Source organism: Fringilla coelebs (assembly GCF_963513975.1).
Source record: "Fringilla coelebs genome assembly, chromosome: 6".
In the NCBI taxonomy this organism is placed as follows: Eukaryota; Metazoa; Chordata; class Aves; order Passeriformes; family Fringillidae; genus Fringilla; species Fringilla coelebs.
The window spans coordinates 11234246-11251507 of record NC_140034.1 but is presented as its reverse complement, the minus strand read 5'-3'; the positions used below and the strand labels follow the sequence as shown (position 1 = coordinate 11251507).

The window sequence follows — 17262 nt, the reverse complement described above, 5'->3', positions numbered from 1 at the left end:
GATTGTTGTCTTCATAGTCACTGAGGGAGAGTTTTCCTTATAGTCATACTAGAGACTAAATTCTCATTCCCTGGAAATTTCAGTGCATTTTTGGTATGCAGAAGATGCAAGACCAGTGTTGGGTTTTGTTTTTTTTTTTACTGTTGACTTTCGGGATCAGTTAATTCAAAGGGAGTTTTGTCTTTTGAAGAAAAAAGTTTGATAGAGTTTGACAACCTAGAGGATGCTGGAGAGCAAGGTAGATAAAGAGTGGTGGAAATTTGCTATCCTGGTAGCAAAGACTTGTTGCCATCATATTGTTTGCTTCTGCCTGTTAAGTTTCAGGTTATTGGTCACTAGGCCAACTTCAATATGGTTAAAATTGTTTCATTACATTTAAGTCCATGGGGAGGAGGAGAAGGTTTGAATTATATTCAGTGCAAATTTACCAAAACTCCTAAACCTCTTTAATCATGGAATGGTTTGGATTGGTAGAGACCTTAGAGATCATCTAGTTGTAGCCCCCATGCCATGGGCAGTGATGCCACTGACTTGGTAGCTCAAAGCCCCATCCAGCTTGGCCTGGAACACTTCCAGGGATGGGGCATCCATAATGTCTCTGGGTAACCTGTTTCAGTGCCCCACCAGCCTAATACCTAATCTAAACCTCCTTTCTTTCAATTTAAAGTCATTATTCCCTGTCTTGTTGCTACAAGCCCTAGTAAACAGTCCCTCCAATTCTTGTAAGCCCCTTCTGGCGCTGGAATTGCTTTATAAAGGATCACTTGGTTCTTTGAGGTGGTGTAGTGTGCCTGTCAGAATATATTGATAGTGGGGATCTTCATGCAGTGAATATGCAGGTTTTTCCTCCAGTGTCTCTCATTTTCTTTAGATTGAAAGAATCTTGGGTGTTCGTTTGCAAGCTGGACTGAGGGCCTGGACCCAGGTTCTTCTGGGACAAGCAGATGACAAAGCAGAAGTTGACATGGATACAGATGCTCCTCAAGTGAGCCATAAGCCTGGTGGTGAACCCAAGATCAAAGTAAGTTTTCCTGTGTTTTTTTATTTTTTTGCATTAGATTGGTTGGGTTTTTTCCATATTGTCAATTAACTAATGCAGAAATTATTTCTGAGGCCTATATGGTAAATAAATATTCCTTCTTGCATCTGTTTTTGGAGAAATATTTTCCTCTTTCCATTTAAGAGCAAGGTGATTTTTAAAAAGTACTTCTTGGAAGTCCAGAATTCTTGTCTATATGTAGCAGTATCTGCCAGTAAAACTGGGTGTTTTTACTATTTCTGCAGAACATTGTACACGAACTAAGAATAACCAACCAGGTGATATACTTGAATCCACCAATTGAAGACTGTAGATACAAACTTTACCAAGAAATGTTTTCTTGGAAAATGGTAATCCTGTCGCTGCCAAGAATTCAAAGTCAGAGATACCAAGTAAGTGTAATGAAGCTGTATCTAAGTCAGAGCAATTGCTTTCACTTAGTAATTAAATGTCCTCAATGTATTAGTGTGTTGATCTAAAACCAAACCTGAGTGCCCTGGAAATCACAAGTATAACTGTGGTTCTTAGGTTGGAGTGCATTACGAGCTGTCTGAGGAAGAGAAGTTCTATCGTAACGCATTGACAAGGATGCCTGATGGCCCTGCAGCTCTGGAGGAGTCATACTCAGCTGTCATGGGAATTGTGACTGAAGTGGAGCAGTATGTCAAGGTAGGAGGCTGACAGGATATAATGGAACAGCTTAAATTAACATGGACTTTCAGTTTTCCTGGGGGCTGGAGGGCTACACGTGTTTTGGCATATACTGGAGAAGTTCTGAACATTGTGAAATACCTCCATTAGGTTTGGCTGCAGTACCAGTGTCTGTGGGACATGCAGGCTGAAAATATATACAACCGTCTTGGAGAAGACCTGAATAAGTGGCAGGCCCTTTTGGTTCAGATAAGAAAGGCAAGAGGAACATTTGACAATGCAGAAACCAGAAAGGAGTTTGGACCTGTTGTCATAGACTATGGCAAGGTGAGAAATCTTAATTATTTGTTATGATAAACAAATCTAATTTCAGAATAAGTGTATAACAGAAAAAAGCAAGGGTGACAAATTACTATTATGTAACATTATTCACTTGTAGGTACAATCAAAGGTGAACTTGAAGTATGACTCCTGGCACAAGGAGGTGCTCAGCAAATTTGGCCAAATGCTTGGTCAGAATATGACAGAGTTTCATTCACAAATTTCTAAGGTAAGAAGAGTCTTAATTCCAGTTTTTCACTTTCAGATCAGCTGTTGTAGAATGCTAAAACACTTATTTGTACCCTTAACAGTCCCGTCAAGAGCTGGAGCAGCATTCTGTGGACACTGCTAGCACATCAGATGCCGTGACGTTCATCACATACGTGCAGTCCTTGAAACGTAAAATCAAACAGTTTGAAAAGCAAGTTGAGGTATGTTTGTTGTCTTTTGTTAATGATTCTGACTTGTGGAAATGTCAGGCTTAGCTCATAAAATACAGCTTCATCATAATCATAAAATAATATTCAAGTTCTCTTAAAAACAAATGTGAACTTTATATTCTGAAAAATCCTCTGAGCTCTATAGTAAGCATTTATTAAAGTGTGTTTATTTAGCCTTGCAGCTTAAGTTTTGTGTTTTTAACTTAAAACCACTGTGTCTTGTAGCTTTATCGCAATGGTCAGCGCTTGCTTGAGAAGCAAAGGTTCCAGTTCCCTTCCTCTTGGCTCTACATTGACAACATTGAAGGAGAATGGGGTGCCTTCAATGATATTATGCGTAGGAAGGATTCTGCCATTCAACAACAAGTAGCAAATCTGCAGATGAAAATAGTTCAAGAGGATCGTGCAGTAGAGAGCCGAACAACTGACTTGTTGACAGACTGGGAGAAAACAAAGCCTGTAACAGTAAGTAGTGATGGTTACTATTCAGTGAATGAGGTAGATGTTCTGCATTCCGTTTGTTTTTATGCTTTTTTTTGCAGTTTTTCATTTTAGGGGAAAGTAAAACTCTTTTTAAGGATTCTGTAATAACCTGCCAGTGTGTTGATTTTTGGCAATAGTTGCAGAGGGAAATTTACCATTAAAACGTAGGCCTCTCTTAGGTGCAGAAAAGTAAATTACTTCATTATTACATTCATTAACTAAGAGAACTTTGTCTGAAACAAATATATGTCAGAGGTATGCATGTAGGAGGATTCAGAAGCAAGCTGCTTTTTGCCTTTTTTTTTCTGAAGTGCTTTTTAGTAAAGCAAAAAACTGCATGTAAAAATGAAATGGGACTTATTGTGGAATCATATGTTGTCTTATAGTCAGCAAAATGGAAATGTAAAAAAATGATACAAACCAACATTTATATTTAGTCCCCACTTTTAACTTGCCTTCAGTGTAACTGTAGGATTATTGGATTAATGTATCCCATGCAAACTTTAGGGAAATCTGCGTCCAGAAGAGGCTCTTCAAGCTCTTACCATTTATGAAGGAAAATTCGGCAGGCTGAAGGATGACCGTGAGAAGTGTGCCAAGGCCAAGGAAGCTCTGGAGCTTACAGACACTGGGCTGCTCAGTGGCAGTGAAGAGCGCGTCCAGGTACAGCCTGCTCACACACCTGCTTGCCAGTTTTGGATAAAAATGTTTCAGTTCCATCGTTTTCTCCCTCAGGAGAGTGACTTGTAGTGTGTGCTGTACTAATATGAGGGCACAGTCTCCACACTGACTCAGTTCTAGCCTTCAGAGCTTGTCTGTGATCTCTTCCTTGACTGTCTTATTCTTTTGAAACTGGTATATGATCTGAGATGGAAAATTTCATCTTGGTCACTTGCTGTTGCAGTTCTATTGAACTGGCAAACTGTACAAAGGACAGTTTTGATGGATTAGAAGTATTTTGTTTAACTCACCCCATGCTGTTGACTTTGAAGAAATTAAGAATAACTGCTAATGTCTGATACATTCTTTATTACAGGTAGCCCTTGAAGAGCTGCAGGATCTCAAAGGTGTCTGGTCTGAACTCTCTAAGGTCTGGGAACAAATTGATCAAATGAAAGAACAACCCTGGGTCTCAGTACAGCCTCGCAAGGTACTTCACTTTTGTGTGCATTAACAATATAACTGCCACAAGTATATGCAAATCAGGAATTAGACCTCTTGAGACAGACATTCTCTATTGTCAAGATCATTTTCAGTGTTTAGGTACCTTTTTCAATATCTTGTGAGCATGTTTCTTCTGAAAGTAAGATAAAAAATATTCACAGGATTGTCATAATTTAAGTAATCATACAGGGAATTTATGCAGCTTCCATAATTTGAGATTTGACTGCAACTACAGAGAAGAAACTGCTGTTTTTAATAGTCTGTTGGACCTCATTAGAGAAACTTCATTATGCAGTTGGGTAAACAGCATTGATTTTAGTTCAGTGCTCCGGAGGTAAAGAGCATAAAGAACACTAATCTATAAACTAACTGCCTGTGACAAGACTGCATCATGAATCTCAACCAGACCAATAAAATTGCATCCTCAGCTCTGGAGTAACCACATCTTAGGCAAACAAGGATAATATTTGTAAGAGCTGTCCTGTTGCTAATGTCTCATTAGAGAGAGTTTTCTGTAACAAATATATAGGTAATTTGTATGATTATGTGCACAGGACTTGTAGAGAAAGATTTCATTGCTTTTGTGTTACTGACAGCTTCGACAAAACTTGGATGGTCTCCTGAACCAGCTGAAAAACTTCCCTGCCCGTTTGCGACAGTACGCCTCCTATGAGTATGTCCAGAGACTTCTGAAGGGCTACATGAAGGTAAGTGCCCACATTTCTAAAATGTATGTATTTTATATTCACATTCAGAGATGTAACTTGCTTTCTTTTCTTCTGAAGATAAACATGTTAGTTATTGAACTGAAATCCGAGGCACTTAAAGACCGACACTGGAAACAACTGATGAAGAGGCTTCATGTTAACTGGGTTGTCTCAGAATTGACACTGGGCCAGATCTGGGATGTCGACCTACAGAGAAATGAAGCAATCGTCAAAGATGTTCTGCTTGTGGCTCAGGGAGAGATGGCTTTGGAAGAGTTCTTGAAACAGGCTAGTATCAGCCCTTGTATGTATGCATGTAATAGCAAATCTGAGGGTTGCTGTAAAGTGGCTACTTGTGTAGTAAACTTGTCTAAGCTGTTGAAACAAGTGCTAAGACTCCATGTTTTGCTCTGGTTTGGGGAACAGTTTAAAACTTTGTAAACTTCCTCTGAAGAAACTTGCATTGTTTGGGGAAAGCAGTTCTTGGTAGGGACTGCAAAGATCCCACCTTGAACTGCATCATAGTTTCAATATTTTTAACAAAAGCTTAAGCGTAAAGCCAGAATCTTTGGGTAAAAAAAATAGTATCTGATTACTGTAATACATTTCTACTTTGTAACTATGTTGGAGCAGAAATTATTGATGTCATCTTTTTCTTCAGATAAGAGAAGTGTGGAACACCTATGAACTGGACTTGGTCAATTACCAGAACAAGTGTCGTTTGATTCGTGGATGGGATGACCTTTTCAACAAAGTCAAAGAGCACATTAACAGCGTGTCTGCTATGAAGCTGTCACCATACTACAAGGTAAAATGGAGAACAAAGCTAAAGAATTTTAGTTTATTTCTGCCTTCCCCTTCTGTTTAGTTTATATTTTTGTAAGCAGGGACTATATTCACCGTTTAAAGCTGACAGACTGTTAATTGTGTAATGCATAGTTTGTAACTCTCAAAAAACTGTTTCCTCTAATAATTATTAGTAGACAAACACTTTGTAATATTAAAATGAATATTAATGTAGTGCTTAAACTTCAGGTGTTTGAGGAAGATGCCCTTAGCTGGGAAGATAAGCTGAACCGTATCATGGCACTCTTTGATGTCTGGATAGATGTCCAAAGGCGGTGGGTCTACCTGGAGGGTATCTTTACTGGCAGTGCAGACATCAAGCACTTGCTGCCTGTGGAGACCCAGCGGTTCCAGAGGTAACTTTTTCATTTTGTTGGTTTTTTGCCTCCCTTGGGGCACCCTGTGGGCAGGCCTGAAACTTCATGACTCACTGTAGCACTCTCTGAGTTGAAATACTGGCTGCATTCTTACCTGGTCCAGCTGGATTACAGCTGCTGTAGATACAAGTTCATCAAGCAAAGAGGTGCAACTATGGCAGAAAATGTTTGTAGTAAATGGGCTGATGTACAGTTTTTAGAAGATGGTTCAGACTTGGGTCCAACTTCCTTGCTAGTTCCTGTCAGTTACTTTAAGGGTTTTTCTGGCATTGTGGCTGCAACAAATAGATTTCTGTTGCTGCAGCCTTTAATCTCACCCTTTAAACATTATTTACTTCGTCTCTTCTAAGTTGATCTGATCATACTTACTCATTCCACACAATTCCAGTCAGATCAAAGAATCAGATTTATGCGTCACTTCAGGAAGTAAAGATAAGTAGACCTGCTCTGGACTTGGTAGATTGAACATTACAAAGAACTTAGATTTTGTTATTGAAGGCTTGAGGTAGATGAAGAGTAATTTGGGGAATTTAGGCTTATGTTCCCTAGAGCTGCTGCAGCCATTAAAGGTGGAGTGGTCATTTAGAGACAAATAACTTTGGTTGGTGATTACTTAGTTTGCACTAATGTATTGTGTTATTTTACTTGCAGCATCAGCACTGAATTCTTGGCACTCATGAAAAAGGTATCCAAATCTCCACTTGTGATGGATGTTCTTAACATTCAAGGTGTGCAGAGATCATTAGAGAGACTGGCAGACTTACTTGGGAAGATACAGAAAGCCCTGGGAGAATACTTGGAAAGGGAGAGGTCCTCTTTCCCTCGGTAAGCAGTTGACTCCTGAAGTAATCTGATGTTTCTGTGCAGGAATTGGTGTACTGCTCTGTAAAGCCTCTACCAGTTCTGTGGTGCATATATCTGAGATGTTATGACCATTTACTTAGGTATTGTCTATATACATAATTCAGTTACAGCTGCTTCTCCAGAAGTGGGGCTGAAACTTCCCTTACTTACTCATCTGTGGTTAGTTTCAGTATTTGGATATTGCCTAAGGAACCATTGCAGCTGATTTCTGTAAACTGAAGAGCTTCTTCTGCCATTTGATTAAAGGACAGTGTCTAAATTGTCACAGTCCAGTATTTAGGTCATTGATTTTGACTTACCTGTAGCCCTCAACTCATTTGTCACTTAGCATGAGAAAATAAGAGTGAGGGAGGTACTGAGTGGGAGTTCTTCCTAACAGGCAATTCGATCCCAAACTCTACTGCTGGTATTTCAGAGATGGATAAGAAAATTGTCCACACTATGGAGCATTGTATACACTTCTGTATGGTACAGACCACATGAACGTAAAGGTAGCACTGGGGTATAACTGCTAGCAAATCTGTGGTTCATGCACTCTTGCAGTGTTGAGGAAATGGTTGTCAATTACTTCTGTGTGGTGGCCATGGATGAAGCATTAATTATAAATTAAAAGTGATAGTTGAAGTTTTGATATAGATCTAATTTTATGTGATTAATAGGTTCTACTTTGTTGGTGATGAAGACTTGCTTGAAATCATTGGAAACAGCAAAAATGTGGCTAAGTTGCAGAAACACTTCAAGAAAATGTTTGCTGGAGTTTCTAGCATTATTCTCAATGAAGACAATTCTGTGGTTCTTGGGATATCCTCACGTGAAGGAGAGGAGGTATAGCTGCAGTATTTACTTTTAAATAAAAATCTGAAAATAAGTGGATGTGGGCTGACTTAAGCCTTTAATTCTTGCAGGTGCTGTTCAAAACACCCGTCTCCATCACAGAACATCCCAAGATCAATGAGTGGCTCACTCTTGTTGAAAAAGAGATGAGAGTGACTCTTGCTAAATTGCTTGCAGAGTCTGTTACTGAAGTAGAAATCTTTGGAAAAGCAACTTCAATTGATCCAGCAGTGTACATCTCTTGGATTGACAAATACCAGGTATTAATGCGGAACACTTAAGTATACTGCAGCTTGGTTACTTCAACAAGGAAAACTATCTGATGAGGGTTTTTTCACACAGGCTCAGCTTGTTGTGCTGTCAGCCCAGATTGCTTGGTCTGAGAATGTGGAGTCAGCCCTCAATGGTGGAGGTGGAGACAACAGTCCTCTCCAGTCTGTGCTAGCCAATGTTGAGGTCACACTCAATGTCCTGGCAGACTCTGTGCTGATGGAGCAGCCACCCCTTCGCAGAAGGAAACTGGAGCACTTGGTAAGTAAAAACTCCATTTCCTCTTCAGTGTTTACAGGTGAGCATTTTTAAATTTTAATGAAAAAGTTGATCAGTCTAAGACTTACTATTCCTCCAGGAAAAGATTTTTGTGTGATTTAAGCAATTACATTAAGGCCTGATCCTTAATGTAGGTGGTGGTAGTTTTTCACTCTAGTCAGCTTAATGCATGATACCATATTATATGCTGTCTCAGTGAATTGATCTTCAAACTGGATCTTCCAGGTATGGAAGTTACTGGGTTTTTTCATTCAAATGTGAAATATGTCATTAAGCTGCTTATTATTGTAATCATAATATGCTTTTGTTTGTAGATAGAGTTTGAAGGTGAAGGGAGAGTTAAAATGATCCTGGGTTATTTCTAGAGGGAAATACCTGGTTTCTGGCAAGTAAAATACCATGTTCAGTAGTGTAATGGATTAACAGGCTGACTGGGCCAAAGTGCTTTGCTGTAAACTAGGCAAGTCCTCAAGAATAGTAGGCAACATTGTTAGTTTTGGCTTTGTAGCAACAGATTTTAAACCAGAGACTGGGTTTAGGTCATGATTTCTAAGTGATGGCAGTTCACTGTGCTAATCTGAGAAACTGTAGGATTCCTGTCTTTATTAGCCTGTCTTTATTGGCTTGTATTGTTGTGGTCTTAAGGAGTCCCTTCCTTCTCCAGATCACTGAGTTGGTGCACCAGAGAGATGTTACAAGATCACTGATCAAAAGCAAGATCGACAACTCCAAATCCTTCGAGTGGCTCAGCCAAATGCGGTTCTACTTTGACCCAAAGCAGACAGATGTGCTGCAGCAGCTCTCCATTCAGATGGCAAATGCCAAATTCAACTATGGTTTTGAGTACCTTGGGGTTCAGGATAAGCTGGTGCAGACTCCTCTCACTGACCGCTGCTACCTGACAATGACACAAGCCCTGGAGGCAAGACTTGGAGGATCACCATTTGGTGAGTTTGTGAGACAAGTGTATAAAATTCTTATCTTCTCTAATATATTTGAGAACAAGTGGTTTAGGTCACTCAAAGAATCACCAGTGAGGAATCAGTAAAGGCGGGTTTAATAGGAATTTGTAAAAGCACAGCAAATTGTATGGCAAGGTTCATTCTATTACTTACTAAACAGATAAAGCAGACAAGGAAAAATCTGATTAAAAAAACCTAAAATGGTATATGTGGAGACTGGGGACACAGAAGGAAAGGCAGGGATAACAGTAAGGGATGCAAAGGGGTAAAGGAGACTACTATTGGGTCACAACAATCAGAGTGAACTCCCTTGCCAAACTTAACTTTAGACTGGATCAAGTCAAGGTCTAAAGGATTTAGCAAAACTTAATTACCTAATCAATACAATAATAGCAGTACTTGAACAACTGATTAATTAAAAAAAATTATTCAGTAGGATTTTTCTATAAGCACAGCACTAACTTGACAAAATTGTAGATTAATTATAGACCTAAATTGGCAACACTCATAAGGCACACAGATATGAAGTATGTGCAAAGATATACCTATGAAAAAACTTACTTTAAATTCAGTGAAATACATCAGATGCCTTTGCAGCTCTCCAGAAATGAAGGATTTGGTCTCAAGAAGTGGGGAATATCAGTCCAGGTTGAATTGTCAGCTTTCAAGGCAATCCTCCATTGCAAACTGGAGAGTTCACAAGCTCCAAGAGGCATCCCACTGGGAAGGAGATCCTGGTCACAGCCTGCTGCAGATCTCAGATCTGCAGATCTCTCACAGCCTGCTGCAGGTCTCAAAGGGTCCAACTTAGGACCACTGTTTATAGAGTTGCAAAATTACTGATTTTAGTCATCAGTAAATCTCCATCCTGGCCACAATCCGAGTTGGTGGTTGCTGGAACTTTCCTTGAAAAGTCTAACACCAAAAATATTACTCTATTGGCTCTGTAGTTCAGACAGAAAAAACAGAACTCTCAGGGCTATTAAGTAGAAAACAGGAGCTTGTTAGACAACAGAAGCTGCGGGAGCAGACAGGGTTTCTTATAAGCACAAGGGGTGCTGTTAATGTAGGCCAAGGCCTAACAAGCATTCCTGAGACTAGTGTGGCCTGGGATGGGGTTTGGGGGTGGACTGGGGAAAGGATGTGCATCCCCACAATACAGTGTTAATATGAACATGCAGGACACTTTTAACTAAGATAGCAAAGAATAAAATGGTCTTTTGGGGGAAGTCAAAACAGTTTTAGGTTTTGTTTGAACCCTCTTCATTGAACAGGCACCTTCAGAATCCACATGCTGGCAGATTGCACAAATTGGCAGAGCTATTCTGATAGTAAACTCTAAAACATGTCCATCTCATTTCAAAAACAGGTCCTGCTGGTACTGGTAAAACAGAATCTGTTAAAGCTCTTGGACATCAGCTCGGCCGCTTTGTGTTGGTTTTCAACTGCGATGAAACATTTGACTTCCAGGTAACACACTGCAGTACAATGTGAAGTAATAGGGAGCTATGATCTGTGGTTCTGTGAAGCAGTGAAAGCTGAACTTCAGAACCCTTTCATAACTCTTACAATACTATAAATACAATAACCAACAAATAAACACAGCTTCTCTCTGCCTTGGATGCATTGCATAAAGTGCTCTTCTCTGCTCCTTTTGCCAATGCAATTGAGTGAATTTCCCCCTCTGTGCAGGCAATGGGACGCATCTTTGTGGGACTTTGCCAAGTGGGTGCATGGGGCTGCTTTGATGAGTTCAACAGACTGGAGGAGAGAATGCTCTCTGCAGTTTCACAGCAAGTTCAGTGCATCCAGGAAGCCTTGCGAGAGCATTCCAACCCCAACTATGACAAGAGTATGTAACTTCTCTAATGTCCTTCATGTTTTGTTGCTCAGCTATATTTCTCGCAAATTATGCAAGGATGAAGCTACTTTATGTCAAAACTTAAATATTTCATGTAGCTTTCAGCTGGTAGAAATGTATACTGTTTGAGTTGCAGTACTGGAGAAGCTGCTGTCCATTTCTGTAGGAAATTAATATAGAATGTATGACTTCAGTTCTCAGAGTGATGGATCACTGACTCAGGTATAACTAAATGCACTCTCTTTTCAGCTGCAACACCCATTACCTGTGAGCTGCTGAACAAACAAGTCAAAGTGAGCCCTGACATGGCTATCTTCATCACCATGAATCCTGGCTATGCAGGCAGATCTAATCTGCCTGACAATTTGAAGAAGTTGTTCCGTAGCTTGGCAATGACAAAGCCAGACCGTCAGTTGATTGCCCAGGTCATGCTGTACTCCCAAGGTTTCCGTACTGCTGAAGTTCTTGCCAATAAGATAGTACCATTCTTCAAGTGAGTAACAAGTTTGGCTGCAGTCAGTAGTAATAGAATTTATTGTTCAAAGTTGTAATATTCTTTGCAACTCACTAAGCACATTGTGCAGCAATCATTTGAAGCAATAGTTTCAAGTAAAGAATGACATTTACTGAGTGTTATGTTGGTTCATACTGAGAATCAAATTGTATTTTGTCTCTTTTGCTTCTTAGACTTTGTGATGAACAGCTGTCCTCCCAAAGTCACTATGATTTTGGCCTGAGAGCACTGAAGAGTGTGCTGGTTAGTGCAGGTAATGTGAAGAGGGAGAGGATTCAGAAGATAAAGCGGGAGAAGGAAGAGCGTGGGGAAGTCGTTGATGAGGGAGAAATCGCTGAGAACTTGCCAGAGCAAGAGGTAACGTGTGTGCAAACTTCTTTACTTCTGTGATAGAGGATGCACACTAAACAAAGAAAGTAACCCTTCAGTGTTTACCATTTAGTAACAAAATAATGTTAGTTACCAAAGGTAATTTGATAGCTTAAAAGCACAAAGTTAAACATGACTTCTAAGTCTTTGAATCATAGTGAAAAAAATCATTCATATGAGGTGGTGCATCCATGACACTTATTGTCAAACATGTTTGGTAAAGTGAACTTAATAAATCTTCAATGAAATGTGACTCTCTCTCTGCAGATCCTGATCCAAAGTGTATGTGAAACCATGGTACCAAAACTGGTTGCAGAAGACATTCCACTGCTGTTCAGTCTCCTTTCTGATGTATTCCCTGGAGTACAATATCACCGTGGAGAGATGACAGCCTTGAGAGAGGAACTTAAGAAAGTGTGTCAGGAAATGTACCTTACCTATGGTGATGGAGAAGAAGTTGGTGGCATGTGGGTTGAAAAGGTAAAATATAAAACTGAAAATGTGCAGTTAAGTTTATGTATAAGACTAAATTTCCTTTTATATTATGAAAAGTCGAAAGCTTTTACATTTTTCTTGTCTTATACAAACTATACCTAAAAGCTTAGATTACCTGCTGAAGCTAATTGGTACATTTTTTGTGTCACAGGTTCTTCAGCTGTATCAGATTACACAGATAAATCATGGTTTGATGATGGTTGGTCCTTCTGGAAGTGGAAAGAGTATGGCCTGGAGAGTACTTCTGAAGGCCCTTGAACGTCTGGAGGGTGTGGAAGGTGTTGCTCACATTATAGATCCAAAAGCAATCAGCAAAGATCACCTCTATGGGACTTTGGATCCAAATACCAGGGAATGGACAGATGGCTTGTTTACACATGTCCTGAGAAAGTAAGTCTGTAATAGCACAAATACAAAATGGCTGGTACATTTGTGCCTGGGATAATCTCACCTTAATTCTCTCCTTCAATTAATATTTTCTTTATTATAGAATCATAGACAATGTGAGAGGTGAGCTACAAAAACGTCAGTGGATTATCTTTGATGGTGATGTAGACCCTGAATGGGTTGAGAACTTGAACTCTGTTCTGGATGACAACAAACTTCTGACTCTGCCAAATGGAGAACGTCTCAGCCTTCCACCAAATGTAATCTTCCTTTTTTTACAATGTATTTATGTGCTGTGGATAAGCTTGTTGGTTTAATTTACTATGTACTGTAGTTGTGCCTCTTTCTCATCACAAGCAAATGCTGAGTTCAGATTGTGGTTTGCTGGAGTAAAGGGTTATTGTAACATGCTACACTTACTCTGACCCTGTAAGACAAAATGGGAATTATATAAGTCTTATGGTAAATGTCAATAATGATGAACTTACCTTAGGACAGTATAATGCTGATATTGATTATTCAGAGTCTAAATGCAAATCTGCATATTTTAAAAGCTCTCTGTTTTTTCAGGGAAAGGGTTTTTGTATTGTTTTAGTTGATTGGTTTTACTCCTAAATGTTATTTTAAATTTCTTTTTTTCAGGTGCGTATCATGTTTGAAGTACAGGATCTGAAATATGCCACTTTGGCTACTGTGTCAAGGTGTGGCATGGTCTGGTTCAGTGAGGATGTTCTTAGTACAGACATGATATTCAATAACTTCCTGGCCAGACTTAGAAGCATTCCTCTGGATGAAGGTGAGGAGGAAGCTCAGCGCAGGCGAAAGGGCAAAGAAGATGAAGGAGAAGAAGCAGCATCCCCAATGTTGCAGGTACAACTTAGATTTTGTTATGGGATAAAGTAGTAAAAATGCTTGTATCACAGGTACACCATACACAGAATTTATGATAGCCTATCAAAGAAAAGCTGACTTCCTCTTTACATATTTTTCCTTTTTTTTTTTTTTTTTTTTTTAATATGAAGCATTTCAAACCTTAAACAAAACCTTTTCTTTCTGCCTGGTAGTCAAATGAGAAGCAAATGCTTAGAGCAGTGTTTGGTCTCCCCCAACAGATTCAGAGAGATGCTGCAACAATAATGCAGCCATATTTCACCTCCAATGGCCTGGTGACCAAGGCACTTGAGCACGCTTTCAAGCTGGAGCACATCATGGACCTCACGCGCCTGCGCTGCCTCGGCTCCCTGTTCTCAATGTTGCACCAGGCTTGCCGCAACGTGGCCCAGTACAATGCCAACCATCCCGACTTCCCGATGCAGATAGACCAGCTGGAGCGTTACATCCAGGTAAATGCAGTTTGCCCTAAGTGACTCCTGTGTTTGCCTAGATTTGAGTTACTCACTGGGCTTTGTTCCCTTACTCTAAAACCAATGGCTGCTGCTGTTGCTTCTTACAGAGGTACCTGGTCTATGCGATACTGTGGTCTCTCTCTGGAGACAGTCGCTTGAAAATGAGAGCGGAGCTGGGAGAATACATTAGGAGAATCACCACTGTGCCACTGCCAACTGCACCCAACATACCTATCATTGACTATGAGGTAAACCTTTCTTGTGCTGGAAATGTTGCTCTTTCATTTTCTTAAAAGCTTGCTTTAGATTTTGGAGGCAAACCTGGAGAATAAACTGCTAGACTATCTTAAATTTTACAGTTTCACACTTCAACAAACACATCAAATTTAATGTCACTTAAAAAAAATAAATTTAACTAAAGTTGAGCTGGATTCCTCTTCTAAATTGTCTAATCATATTTTTGTGCTTCTAGGTGTCCATTACAGGTGAATGGGTGCCATGGCAATCCAAAGTTCCTCAAATTGAAGTTGAAACACACAAAGTTGCAGCTCCTGATGTTGTAGTGCCAACCCTAGATACAGTTCGCCATGAAGCATTGCTGTACACTTGGCTGGCAGAACACAAACCTCTGGTGCTCTGTGGACCACCAGGTTCTGGAAAGACCATGACCCTTTTCAGTGCTCTCAGAGCTCTGCCTGACATGGAGGTACACAAGAGATGTGTGTGTGTGTGTGTGTGTGTGTGTGTGCACATGGGTATGTGAATTACAGAGTAGTACCAAGTCTTTAATCTTTTTAAGATTAAAGATAGCATGGAATTTATTTCCTAGCCGAAACTCAGTGATAGCTTTACCTCAGTCAGTCATGTGCATATATAGTGAAAAATAAAAAACATGTTGAGAATACAAATTCATTTCTCAAGTTCCTTAGCCTAAAGCTGCTTTCTTCCTTTGCCACTTCAGTAACAGAGAAGCATTCCTGCATTCAGTATTTAAAAATACTGTGCAAATGTTTAAGAGCAGCTCTCATCCTTCTGTGTATTTAGGTGGAGTGACAGTTACATGAGGCTGTCATGTTCAAAATACAGGGTTGGGCAAGAAGCATTGCTGCATGGTAAATGGAGAACCTGCAGTGGGAAGCAAAGAGTATCTAGGCTGTATATTGCAGTATATATGTGGTAATATACCTGTAATGTGGATGGTATATATACTTCCATTGTGAACAGCCAAACATACCTGTTTCCAGGACTCTTGATACACTGTCTTTCAGTCCTTAGTGTATTTTAATTTTTTTTCCACTATATTCTTTTTAAGGTGGTTGGACTCAACTTTTCAAGTGCTACCACTCCAGAACTGCTGTTGAAAACTTTTGATCACTACTGTGAATACAGGCGTACCCCTAATGGAGTGGTGCTGGCTCCTGTGCAGTTAGGAAAGTGGCTGGTGCTGTTCTGTGATGAAATCAACTTGCCAGATATGGACAAGTATGGCACACAGAGAGTCATATCCTTCATTAGACAGGTTTGTTTTTCTTTGTAATCAACTGTATCACAACAGCTACTTATAGGGAAATAAAATGTTCCACTGATTTGATATTATGTTTGTGTTCTAGATGGTGGAACATGGAGGATTCTACCGTACATCTGACCAGACATGGGTGAAGCTGGAGAGAATTCAGTTTGTTGGTGCATGTAATCCACCTACTGATCCTGGAAGAAAACCTCTGTCACATAGGTAATGCGGCTAGTAAATTCTAGGTAACAATGGAATAGGAGTCAAAACTGAAGCATTGATTATGTAAACTGTTCTTAATACACTTGTTTAACAACAGCTGTGCTGAAATTTTGTTCCTTGCTTTTGCACGATCTGCTGCTTGGTTCTTGCTGTGGCAGCCCAGCAGTGGACTCAGTATTAGGCTGTTGAATCACCTGTCTGAAACCCTTAAGAATGGGAGCAACCAAATCAGCTACAGCTGCTGCTGATGGTTTTGAATCAAACAGTTATTTAATTTTGGTAAAAGATAACCAAGAGAATACAGATAGTAATTTGACTTTCTGTACTGTGAAATATGCTAATCTTTCAGATTTTTACGGCATGTTCCTGTGGTTTACGTGGACTATCCTGGACCAGCTTCACTTACTCAGATATATGGAACATTCAACCGTGCAATGCTGAGGCTGATCCCATCGCTTCGCACGTATGCAGAGCCTCTCACTGCTGCTATGGTAGAATTCTACACAATGTCTCAGGTAATTTGTTAAGTGCAACTCCAAACTCCAGTCAGAAAGCTTTCTTCTATGCTTCATTTAGCATGTGTTGTTAGCCTTTCACATGGATAGTATGTGTACAAGAACTCAGCTAATTACTTGAATTCTGGTAAAAACGACTGAATTATGCTGTCAGAGTAATATCTTGTAATGCCAAGTCCTGTAAAAAGTACGGTGCAACTTTGAGATAAAGTAACTAATTAAATTTAAATTTTTAGGAGAGATTCACTCAAGACACACAGCCACATTACATCTACTCACCTCGTGAAATGACTCGGTGGGTGAGAGGTATATTTGAAGCATTAAGACCACTGGAAACCTTACCAGTTGAAGGCCTTATCAGGATTTGGGCCCATGAAGCCTTACGTCTCTTCCAGGACAGGTAAAAAATTCATGAGCTGGGGAAGCAAAACCATAAAAAGTTGCCTACTCCTTTGCCAACTTTCATTAGAACATCAGACTAAAAGTGTGCTTTATGTTAAATAGCTGAAATACCAGTGAGAATATTTTTTTTCACTCCAGCTTGACTCTCTTAGGAGTTTTATCTCTACAAAGCAAAAATGCGCTTTAGTCGTAGTGCTGCCATGTGGTGTAATTATAGCATCCTGTTACAGAGGCCTGTACTCACTGACTTAATTCTTTGTCCAGACTTGTGGAAGATGAGGAGAGACGCTGGACTGATGAGAACATTGACATGGTTGCTCTGAAACACTTCCCCAACATTGACAAAGAAAAGGCTATGAGCAGACCTATCTTGTACAGCAACTGGCTGTCAAAGGCAAGTTAAA

At 39.9% G+C, this 17262-nt stretch overlaps 1 protein-coding gene across 1 annotated transcript in view; it reads left to right on the top strand.

Moving 5' to 3' along the window:
• The window catches only part of DYNC1H1 (dynein cytoplasmic 1 heavy chain 1), a 43377-nt gene that overhangs the window by 8087 nt on the left and 18028 nt on the right, over positions 1 to 17262 (top strand). Inside the window, exons 10-43 of the mRNA XM_084208363.1 lie at positions 872 to 1021; positions 1285 to 1431; positions 1568 to 1708; positions 1841 to 2017; positions 2130 to 2240; positions 2323 to 2442; positions 2677 to 2916; positions 3442 to 3597; positions 3971 to 4084; positions 4695 to 4805; positions 4884 to 5093; positions 5467 to 5613; positions 5841 to 6007; positions 6680 to 6853; positions 7552 to 7717; positions 7798 to 7986; positions 8069 to 8257; positions 8940 to 9222; positions 10607 to 10707; positions 10930 to 11089; positions 11348 to 11591; positions 11786 to 11969; positions 12249 to 12461; positions 12628 to 12866; positions 12967 to 13123; positions 13506 to 13733; positions 13976 to 14206; positions 14317 to 14457; positions 14682 to 14915; positions 15522 to 15728; positions 15820 to 15941; positions 16291 to 16456; positions 16693 to 16856; positions 17123 to 17252. Of these exons, the coding sequence (XP_084064489.1) occupies positions 872 to 1021; positions 1285 to 1431; positions 1568 to 1708; positions 1841 to 2017; positions 2130 to 2240; positions 2323 to 2442; positions 2677 to 2916; positions 3442 to 3597; positions 3971 to 4084; positions 4695 to 4805; positions 4884 to 5093; positions 5467 to 5613; positions 5841 to 6007; positions 6680 to 6853; positions 7552 to 7717; positions 7798 to 7986; positions 8069 to 8257; positions 8940 to 9222; positions 10607 to 10707; positions 10930 to 11089; positions 11348 to 11591; positions 11786 to 11969; positions 12249 to 12461; positions 12628 to 12866; positions 12967 to 13123; positions 13506 to 13733; positions 13976 to 14206; positions 14317 to 14457; positions 14682 to 14915; positions 15522 to 15728; positions 15820 to 15941; positions 16291 to 16456; positions 16693 to 16856; positions 17123 to 17252 (5913 nt within the window). The remainder of the gene's footprint in view (positions 1 to 871; positions 1022 to 1284; positions 1432 to 1567; positions 1709 to 1840; positions 2018 to 2129; positions 2241 to 2322; positions 2443 to 2676; positions 2917 to 3441; positions 3598 to 3970; positions 4085 to 4694; positions 4806 to 4883; positions 5094 to 5466; positions 5614 to 5840; positions 6008 to 6679; positions 6854 to 7551; positions 7718 to 7797; positions 7987 to 8068; positions 8258 to 8939; positions 9223 to 10606; positions 10708 to 10929; positions 11090 to 11347; positions 11592 to 11785; positions 11970 to 12248; positions 12462 to 12627; positions 12867 to 12966; positions 13124 to 13505; positions 13734 to 13975; positions 14207 to 14316; positions 14458 to 14681; positions 14916 to 15521; positions 15729 to 15819; positions 15942 to 16290; positions 16457 to 16692; positions 16857 to 17122; positions 17253 to 17262) is intronic.